The 11532-nt window shown below is 36.1% G+C and overlaps 1 protein-coding gene across 1 annotated transcript in view; it reads right to left on the reverse strand.

Moving 5' to 3' along the window:
• Positions 1–269: 269 nt before the first annotated feature.
• Positions 270–11532, reverse strand: part of LOC107039281 (monocarboxylate transporter 12-B) — a 13308-nt gene continuing 2045 nt past the window's right edge. The window contains exons 3-6 of the mRNA XM_015258812.1: positions 8325–8468; positions 6785–7703; positions 5681–5901; positions 270–836 (exon numbers count right to left, since the gene is read on the reverse strand). Of these exons, the coding sequence (XP_015114298.1) occupies positions 652–836; positions 5681–5901; positions 6785–7703; positions 8325–8468 (1469 nt within the window). The 3' untranslated portion in view covers positions 270–651. The remainder of the gene's footprint in view (positions 837–5680; positions 5902–6784; positions 7704–8324; positions 8469–11532) is intronic.

Consider the following 11532-nt stretch of genomic DNA (forward strand, 5'->3'; position numbering starts at 1 on the left):
TGCAAACTAATCTACGGTGAAAATTAAACGAAAACAAAGTGATAATAATGTAAATAATTCATTATATTTTGGTTTTCCGCTAGGGGATCTTTTGTATCTCAAGGAAATAATAAATTGCTTCAATTCTATTCTCTGCTTTTCAGATAATTTCTATATAATTTCCTTGGCTCAAATTTTCCAAGTTTGTTTGTTTGTCTTCATTGATGAAAAGAGAAGAAAAATAGAATGAGAAATGGAAAATTTCAGCCGAGGAAATTCTACAGAAAATATCTCAGTGGAATAAGTTGTGTAGAAAAATCGAATTCCACTGCATTTTCTATAGAATATTTATATTAAAAACTAATACAAATTTCAAGCGAAATCCAATAGAATTGTCTTATGGATTCGCAAGTTTTTTCAATGAAATTTTTTCGTGCGCGCAATTTTCAAAGATCCATATCTATTCGTTTCACCATTTCTCAACTGATTTTAAAACGTGTGCACATATATCAATAACTCGTAAATCAATCAACATTTTCACCCTCTTGCGTCATCAATCTCATTCGGTCTCAGACAATATTAATCATATTTTATATTATTGTTTTAATTTCTCTGTAATTCTTTTTTTTCATCAACAACATGAATTTTATTATATTAATCTGCTCTGAGGTACTAATTTTTTGTTGTTTCCGATGTTTCCTTAGTATCTGATGGTAAATTCACGGATAATTTTGCTGTTATTGTTTGTTTTCGTGGTTCACTGGGCACAACGAGGAGGGGTATACCACCGAGGACCATGCATGTGCCCATGCACACGAAACAAACTGAGTAGCTCCCTGTTAAATCCCTGAGGTAACCTGAAACAAGGTAATTTGTTTATGAAATGAACGCTGAACTATGAACTTTGAAATTTAATTTCCATTAATTGATGCACAGGTGAGTGGGTAAAACAAAGAGTTTAGATGTTGCAGCGTTTGACGATGACCACTACCTCATGAAAATAAAATGAAAACACGATTTAAAATCGTTAAACATAATGAAATAGAGAAGAAGGTATTATTTTGCTATTTTATTGCAAAACATTTTGCGTATTAGTTTGCTAGATTATTTATTTATTTATTTTTGTGAAGTTGGAAGTCCGAGGCGAAGCCGAGGGCTGCCAATCACACGAGCTGAAATTGCTTTCCTCACGTCGCAGTCAATATATTTTTGTATATTTCAAATTAGCAATTTGCTTCCGAATGGAATTTCTATGACGATGTATTTTAAATTTAATTCAATGAATCGGATTCAACATTGCCCCAACGTTGGTAGCCAATATTGTCTCAACGCTGAGAATCAACATTGCCTCAAGGTTCAATTTTTTTTACCTCTTCCTGAATATTGGGCCGTTTTCTATCATAATAATCTGTTTCCATTCACTTTAATATTTCTATTAAATTACTCTTTCGAAAAAAGGGATTTCCTTCATAAAAAAAACTATTGGCAATATCTCGAACGAATGGAGGAAGTAATGCGCCCGCCTAACAAACAGAATAGAATGGAATACTATTCTGTAAAACATGAATAAACGAATCATAATTGTCCAAATAATTTGGGTCAGAGTAAAACAGAATAATTCTACTTTCTTAATATTGCGTTTACTAAGGTTTTCTTCGAACGAAGTTGATTAGAATTAATAGCGAGAATTATGAGATTATCTCACATTTTTGACGTTAAGGAGAGGAGAATCTGAATGCAATATAGGGACAATGATGATCGATTTTTTCACTTTGAACAAATAATATTAATATCCAAATACAAAATTTCTGATGTGAATAAAAAGAAGCTGTGACTCAAAATTCCAAATGAAGGTTTAATTTTTAATTTGGTGCTGAAAATACGAGATCACAATATTCTAAGCACGCAATTATATTGATGAGATGAACAACAGATTAATTGAATTAAAGTGTGAACTAACTAAAAATTGATAACAATGTGGGCACGCATTTTTACCAGAGTATCAACAAACATTGAATTTCAGAAATTCACACTCTAAAGTGTGTTCTAAAAGGAATTGAATTGTAATTATGATTAAACTCTTATTCATTGAGCATATGAATTAGAACATGAGCAAATCATTCATTGTAATATGAAAATTTAACAGGTGATCAATTGGGAGATACGTTTATCACTTCGTCACGAGGTGAACTTGGCAGCGAAAAATACAATTTGACAAAAAATACTTTTTGGCTATGATAGACGCCTTACGGATATAGCTGTCGACAGCTGACCTTGCACTAGAAACCGGAGTTCTATCGATTACGTTTCCAGAAATACAAGTGAATGCGGTTGGTTCATTTTATCTCTTTGTAATGAGGGTGAGTCGGCGAGATATCGAGGATGATAGGGTGCTTTCACTCACCCATTGCGCCTTGAAGGGAACTAGCTCAAAAATATACGACTTTTTTATAGGATTTTTTGTTGGGAATTCTGTAGAGACCACCCCCCCTGAGGATTTCAGGTCTCTTGAGATTTTGTTGAGGTATTTTGATTTCGTATTAGGGAAATCGAGTCGTGGAAAAAATCCAATAGCAGACCCCAGTGTTCTGCGTAGGCAGATTGATCGAAATCCTATTGGAATTCGACTGAGATTCTCTTGAAATTCCATAAATCTATGCTGATTCTTCATTCATTTTTTTTTACGCAACTCCGTGGACAATATTTGATCGAAAAATCCATATATTTCGATTTAAATGTAATCTTTCGATACAATCCATTTTTTTGATACTTTTTTCTATGAATGGATATTCATAGAAAAAAATCCTTTGGTATAAAGTAAAAAACCAAGTTTTTTAATTTAAATTCCGTGGTGCGAGACAAAAAATATCAATAGAAAACATTGAATATTAAAACCAAAATCTATCAATGTTTTTCGATCACAGATTGCTTACAGATAATTCTACAAAAACTGAGGGAAGGGGGAAAATTGAACATTAGTAGAAATCAACAAAAATTCATGGAATTTCCAACGGAATTCCAAAAGAATTTCTCACTAAATGCGTTCTGTTTTTCTGTTGAAATCTTTCATCCGTATTTTTATGAATATCTTCGCATTAAAATACCCGGGATATGAACAAAATCATCTTCAAAGGCTCAGAATTCTCATGAACAATTTCCGCTCGTTCGCGTAAACCTTTCGAGACTGAATTGCTGTAGAAGTCCTTGTAAAACAGCTCGGGGAATTTCTGAAATCGTTTCGCATAGAATGCGAAAGATCTGTTTCCACCCACACCTAATAAAATTGTAGGGCCACTCCTCACGTTGTTTTTGTTTTTTCATTACCCCAAAGAATAACCAAGAGGATGTTTTCATTTACTCTAGACTATAAAAATAGAAATGAGTGGTCGAGAGTGAGTGGAGAATCTCGAGTCCAGCAGGGATGATGATGATGAAAAAAAGATGCAGACGAGACCGTAAAATGACCTAGATAAAACTCTCCCTCCTTTTGTGTACGATTGAGTGAATTCACATACATTTCAAGTCTCTAAAAAAATCGTCATTTCAAAAAATCAATTGATTAAAAACAAGTGGGAAATTGCTTTTTTCATAGCACAGTTAATATATTTTTGCTAATTAATTAGCAATTTGCTTCCGAATGGAATTTTTATGACGACGTATTTTAAATTGCATGAAATGATTCACTGAATTCATTGTCCCAAGGTTAGTAGCCAACATTGCCTCAACGCTAGCAGCCAACATTGCCTCAACATTAGCAGTCAACATTGTCCCAACGTTGGTACCCAACACTGTCCCAATGTTGGCAGCCAATATTGCCCCAACGTTGGCAGCCAACATTGCCCCAACGTCGGTAGCCAACATTCTCCCAACGTTGGCAGCCAACATTATCCCAATGTTGGCAGCGAACATTGCCTCAACGTTAAAATTTTTCCCTTTCCCTGAATATTGGTTACAAAATAAATTTTTTCAACAACTCAAACTCGATCGAGATGGCATTGGAGAAATATTTCAGATCACAACTGCATTCATTAAAAAAATAATTTTTTTAGTTATCGTGGAAAAACGATCGGTCACATACAACACAATGCTTCCCCTCGGAAGCAATAAAAATTAAAAAATGAAAATTAAATGTTCCGATGCAATCTATTTTCCGTTCAAATTGATATTATCAGTCTGCGTAATTGTTATTTGCCCGAAGCCCCGCCGTCTCAACCCTCTCCCAGTCAATTTCATCATCTGAATTATTCACTCCAGAGGACTCCCAATTGCACTCGGGTTGTCCTTCGCGGAATAAATATCATTGGAGCGTAAAATAGGATAACACCGGGGGGTCTGGAATCGATGAAGAGTTTCAGAGGAGACGTTGCCGTAAATATAGTACAGTATAGACAAGAGGGCAAGCTTTGATTGATTGCTGTGTGTGGCTCGTGCGGCTAGTGATATTGACTAGGGCTTCTCGCTATTGGAAGGTGCGAGAATGTTCGATGAACAATTCTTCACTGAAGTGAGTAAACAGATTCTTCCTGCTTTTAAATATTCAATTATCTTGACGATCCTAAATTTTTATCAATTTTTTCTTTACAAAAAGATCAATAGGTTTTGGTTTTCTGTACGAATTACTCTGTTGAGGTTTCTTCTGTAAAAGTTTTAAGAACAAAAATTTAGAAACGTGAAAAATATTTTCAAAACAAATTTTGCAATTTTTTTCCACTTGTTATGCTGTTCCTCATCGCAAAATTCATGAAAAAACGGGGGAAATTGATGTCTAAGAATTCTCATAGAAAAAATTCCAGCAGAATAAGTAACATAAAAAATCGAAATCGACAGAAAGAAAATCCTATACATTGTTTTCTCACAGAAATTCCCAAGAACTTTTACACAAAAAAAATCTCAAGTGGATAATTCATATAGAAACAAAAATCCATTGATTTTTTTGCTGTAGAAAATATTTCAGAAATTTGAAAAAAAACGATAAATTATCTAATGAAATCCTCAGAGAACTTCATGACGACCTGTTTGGCCACGAAAGTGGCCAAATATGCGTGACAATGAAACGATACGACTGAACATTTGAAGTTGCCGTCCCCTCATGACTAAATCAAGAAAATGCATCGCCTTGCCCTTTTACGGAAAATGTTATAATCAGGGGCAGTAGATGAACTGTCACAGCTGTCCTAGCGACACTCTCCACGTGGCCCCCGTCAAATGTATTGATTATTGATTCCTCCACCCCCACGAAATTATGCAACTCTGAATGGTTGACATCTCAGTGAAGTTATAGGAGCTGAACAATTGCGCATGACAACGTGCACTTCAGCGTCTCTAATGCGCAAACCGTTGCGACTGAGATGAGCGTGTTCCATTGATAATCGGTCACCGATCTGTCTCATTTTCAATTATTCCGTACTATTCTATGAATTTATTTTTGAGACGATATTGTCAGGTGCATGGTCTGTACGGTTCCTTTCCTTTACACTAGAACTGGGCGCGTATTGTTTTCCAGGGGTGTCAGAATAGTAAAACCATTTCTCACTTTCGAGATTTTCCAGATCAGAAGGCCTTTCCGACAAAACCTTGAAAGGTCTATCACTCAAAATTTTTTTCTAGTCTACATATCCCATTTCAAGGCAAAACCGGTTTCCTCGAAATAAAGTTAAAGTAGATTTTTCAATGACAGATTAATCATGTTATTGTACATTACCTGCGAGAGGTGGAATGGAGATAGCTCCAACACTTTGAAACATCCTCACAAGCCCATAGCTCGATGATATCTTCTCCACCCCATATTGATCAGCCAACAACACTGGCACCAGTAAGAACCAGCAACCCAGGCATAAACCGTACATTCCAACCGAACACACCAGGACGTAGAAAGAATGAGCCATGGGAATCGCCAGAACTGCCACACCGGCCCCGACAATGCTATAAATCAGAATAAATATTCTGCAGAGTCCAAAAAATTGTATCGCTTAGCTTGCTGGGCGGTATTCGAGGGGAAGTCGGAACCCTTGAGGATTGTTCAGCGATCCCATTAACGAGTGAATAATAATAATTACATAATAATAATCGCATAGAATTTTCAGTTTCCAATTCTGAATTTTGGTCATTTCTTCTATTTATTCTATCGAAAGACAAGGATAGAAATCGAATTCATGGGTATTCCTTCGTTATTCGAAGAAATATATCGATTATAAAACTTTCCGGAGACATTGAAAAATTGAATTTTTTATTTCTTCCCGCCCACGTTATTTTGCATTTTTTCCATTTTTTCTCGTTAAAATGAGATCATAAAACTTGAAAATATTCATATACTTCCTCTATTTGAAGAAACGAGATCGGCCGCTTCGGTTTCAGTCTTACGCTTACGCTTATTCGAGATTTTCGAGATATTTCGAGATCGATTTCTTTTCTCCTTTTTACGATAGGAAAGCACGACGCAAATGAAGAAAAACAATTTTTTTCATTTTCTAGCCGATTAGCCCCTTCTAAAAATTGATGGGTATTCTTTCATAACTCGAAAAGATATTTGAAGGTGCAGTTTTACAGTTACCGAAAATATATTCATCAAGAATAAGAATGAATCGAATCAACTTAATCTAATCCTGAGGACGGAAAAGGCGAAAAGAATAAAATAATATAGTATAAACTAATCCGATGCATAATCGGAAGGTCCCGGGTTCAAACACCGGCTTGAACTACGCATTCCATCGAAATCCCACGCAACAATTTCCTACGAAGTCACAAACACGTGGAACGCTACATAAATTCCCTTCTTCAATGTAAAATACAATGAGCATTGACTTACCTCCCAATATACCCTTTTCGTCGATCAAACAACTGTAGATCTGATAGCCACCCCAGTCCCAGTCTTCCGCAAAGATCCAAAGCAGCAGAGATAGCAACAAGATAGCCAGCCTCTGACTTGGAATACCCAGAATTATGGACATAAGCTGGCAGGTAATACAGCATGTAAGGGCTGCCAGTGCTCATCAGAGTAACAGACAGACACATCATGATGAACTGTGGATTCTTCAGCAAGCTCAGATCGATGTACTGCGCTATCTTCTGTGAGACACTGCTCCTCTTCTCCTTGTCGGGTAGATCAATGGGTTCAGGGTCTTTAGTGGGTAATGAGCCATTGACAAAGGGCACCGACGACTTGAGTGATCTCAACGAAGATCTCGCTTTGTAAACACAAGTTGAATCGGTTGAGAGATCCTCAACGCTGTGAAGAATACTCGAACTTCTTATTTTCGAGATTGGCTTCATTCTCATTCCCTCGCCCATGATGTCCTTCTCTTCCTCGCTGTCGGTTAGCTCAACAGCAGCTACACTATTCTGGTGGAACAGCTCGTTGAAGAGGTTGTGCCGTGTCGTGGAATCATTCGCGAAGAGAAGTTCCAGCTTCTGCTGCTTGGTGGGGGGCGTCTCTGATATGGTGTCGATGATGCCTGGGCTCACTGTCATTACCATGGCTGAGGGGTTGTCCTCCAGGGGACGGTAGAGGGTCGCGGAGACGCAGACGTGCAGCATGCAACCACCCAGAAGGAGAATCGTTCCGTGAAATCCAAAATTTGCGACTAGGGTCTCGATCAGGAGGGGAAATACGAAGCTTCCTGCCGCCGTTCCTGACACGCAGATACCGTTCGCCAGGGCGCGGTGTTTATCGAAGTACTGGGATACTATTATTATTCCGGGGGTTGTGGAGAGACCACCGCCAATTCCTGGTGATAATTTTTTAGGGATTAATTTTTTTTTTTGGAGGGAGGGGGCGCGTCATCTTATTTCGATACACTTTAATTTATACACTGATAGAAAGCATTAGTTATTATTAACGAATGGATTTGGTTGCAGACGAGGGTCTGTTCGGTCTCGCCAAATGTTCATTCGTTAATAGTTAACAAATCCACATTTCAGGAGCCCTGGTTGACTCGATTTTCGCTTTTCTAGTGAACCATTCGTTAAGTATTGATGAATATTCATTTGGTCATGTTCAACTCTGCAATTCGTTAATAGTTAACGTATCTCGTTTGGAATAAATGAATCAGTCTATCAGTGTGAGTACATTGAAATAAGGTATTCTTCTTTTCCCTTTTCTGTCTACTGTGTACTGCCGACAGGGTAATGCAGTGTATTATATTCACTCTATAAACTTCGCATCATAATCATTCTTGTGAATATTCGTACACTTGAGGCGTTTAGAATAAAAATTATAAACAATATCTTCTGGAGTTCATCTACTTCATTTAAGTTAGTGATTGAAGTCCCTCCCAATCGCCACAATCACTACCCAACTTGCCTTGAAAAATAGCCAAATTGCTTATATATCTTTGATGATTACATACCTGTTAAAACACCAAACGTGAAGAATAGATGAACCAAATTCGTTGCGAAATAGCTGATGGTCAAACCAAGTGTACAAAAGAGTCCACCGATGAATACAACAGCCCGACAGCTGTACTTCTGACAAAGCATGCTGGTAACTGGTGCTGAAATAATGAAAACGAAAAAATTTCACTCTTCCCGGATTTCTTTGTCTCAGGGACATGTTTGGTTTTTCGCATTACTGGGTATTCCGAGAAGAAACCATTCACTGTTTATGGACAATGAAGAGGGATGGAATTGGTGACCCAGTGACCTGCTGTGAGGGACGATTGAGTGGGAAGATTACGGGGGTAAGAAAATGGGGTGTTTTAGGATTCACACTGGAAATTGCAGGTAGATTAGTAGAAATAATTTCATGGAAAAACATAGGGAATTCGCTAGACAATTCTATTGGATTTCTATTAAAGTTTCTAGTAGTTTTTGGCCGATTCTATTGAAATGTTAAATAGAAAATATTTTATGGAAAAAGTCAACAGAATTTGATTTTTCTATACAGTTTATTCTATTGAGATATTTTCTGTAGAATTTCCTCGGCTCAAATTTTCCAAGTTTTTTTGTTTGATTTTCTTGATGACAAGCGAAGAAAAATAGAATGGAAAAAATTTGTCAAATTTGAGCGGAGGAAATTTTATAGAAATTATCTCAATAAGTTGTTTAGAAATATTGAGTTCTATTGACTTTTTCCAGCCAAATAATAATGTGAATATGCGGTTTTTAAATGGTGTTTGTATGTAAGTGGTCTTTTTTCTTCATTTTTTATAACGGATCAATCGAATTTCATGATTTTTCTCAAGAATATAGACTTTAATAAGCGCCATTCATCGACACAAATTAAAATTCAATTTTTCATACAGATTTGGAAAAATTGATATTTTTCCAAAAATCGATTGTTCAACGATCCATTATAAAAAAATTCAATGTAACGTTTATTGTCACCGGTTTATTCGGATATATCTATAGATTCTTTTTTTCTAAATACAATAAAACGAAATGAAAAATCATATTATAGCGCCACATGCAAAACTATACGCGCGCGTACATCTCTCGTCACTCAAAAAATTGTCATCAAAATTGAATGAGTCATGGCTCAACAAATTGATAACAATACCCTCTTAATTCTATCAGACTATGGTGGGGGTTGCACAATTTGTTGTTGAGTTACAGCACATTGTTTACGCGATTTGGAAGAGAAAATGGGTTTTATCATGATTACTGAAAGAATCATCAGTAGCAGCAATTAAATCAGGGCTTGAAAAGTATATTTCAATGGCTTCTTAATCAATTTGAAAAATGGTGAGAACAGCGTCATTGCTTATCAAGTTACACAATACCGTCATGAGCTTTTTATGTCAAAATCTCTATCTCTATTAAACTCAGGTAGCAGTCTATTATGTTGAATACTTATTCATATTGATTCATGGTTCCGACTAACTTCTGACAGAACCTGGGTTAAACTCCGGCTAAATCCTGAATAAACCCTGATTAAATCCCGGCTGTACACTGATTAAACCTTGATTGAACCTCGATTAACCCCGGACTGAAAACGAATTCGAGTCTTGAGAGGGTCTGAATGTAGAATTATTTAACAGAACGAAATAATACGCAAAATGTTGATGACATTTCAATTGACGACAGTACTGTGACATCAAAAAATAGAAGAAAAGACTAGTGAAATAAGAATTGAAAAACGAAAACCCATTGCAAATCAAATTGCTAACATATTAGCAGCAATAACTATACTCATTTATTTAAAAAATGCAATTGCCCACTTGTTTTATATGCGATTCTATAAATAAAAATAGATGAAAGATGGTAATCAACCCCACGAAGATAATGAAACCTAAATAAACCATCATCGCCAGGTACAAATTGTCACGATAAATCCCTCAACCCTTCCAGAAAATGCATGTGAAAGACGGCGACATCCCCTGCGCCCTCACGAAGAGACGAACTTACATCCCCGGTAACGTAATCCTCTCCATAATTGCCGAGTCACGTAATGTCACCCATCACGCTATTCTGCCCCCATTCCTCCACGGAAACCCATAAACAAAGATTCGAGGGGAATCGATATTGCCCCGAACGGGATGTAATTACGACCCGACCGATGATGCAATTGTTGGAGAATATGTTATCTAACAGCAACTGCTGTAGCCCTCCGATGCCGTCCTATATTGTCTCGCGGATGTATACATGACAATATGGCGGCGATCGAAGCTGTCAACGAACTTGTCTTTTGCAACGTCTCTTCAGCAAATAATGCATCACGCATTCATGATGATTTCGGAGGGAAAGTTTTGGTTAACAATCGATCAATTTCCGTCATTCAATGGCACGCACGAAAAAAATTAATAGAAAAATCTATCGAATGCGTTAGAAAATTCTATTGAATTTCTATTAAACTTTCTATTAGTTTTTGGCTGATTCTATTGACATGTTCAATAGAAAACATTCAATAGAAAAAGTCAAAATTCAATTTTTCTATATAACTTATTCTTTTCATAATTTTCTATAGAATTTGCTCGACTCAAAATTTTCCAAGTTTTTTTCATTCTATTTTTCTTTCCTTCTCATCAAGAAAATCAAACGAAAAAACTTGGAAAATTTGAGCCGAGGAAATTCTATAGAAAATATCTCAATAGAATAAGTTGTATAGAAAAATTGAATTCTATTGACTTTTTCTACTGAATATTTTCTATTCAACATTTCAATAGAATCGGCCAAAAACTAATAGAACAGTTCAATAGAAATTCAATAGAATTTTCTAACGAATTCGATAGGTTTTTCTATTGAATTTTTTCGTCCGTGGATGCACGTATGAAAAAATCGTATGGAATTTTTCTGTACGGATATTTTTTATATAAATTGTTTCTAAATGATTTCCATAGGATTGATCCTATACGGCTCACTGCCACATGTATAGAAACATTTCGTATGGAGTTGCGATATTTCCGGATGTTTTTCTCTGGAGCGTTTAGACATCTTTCGTATGAAAACAAAACATTATGTGATAATTTATGTATAGAAATAATTCATATAGAAAATATTCATGTATTTCTAATCGTAAAGAAAATTTCCATGCGATTTTTTCATACGTTAATTTCCAATAATTAAATTTTAATTCATTGATTAGTTTTGTTACTTTTCGAATTCCCCCCCCCCCCCCCC

Source organism: Diachasma alloeum, unplaced genomic scaffold (assembly GCF_001412515.2).
Source record: "Diachasma alloeum isolate Michigan unplaced genomic scaffold, Dall2.0 Dall_scaffold_00295, whole genome shotgun sequence".
NCBI lineage: Eukaryota > Metazoa > Arthropoda > Insecta > Hymenoptera > Braconidae > Diachasma > Diachasma alloeum.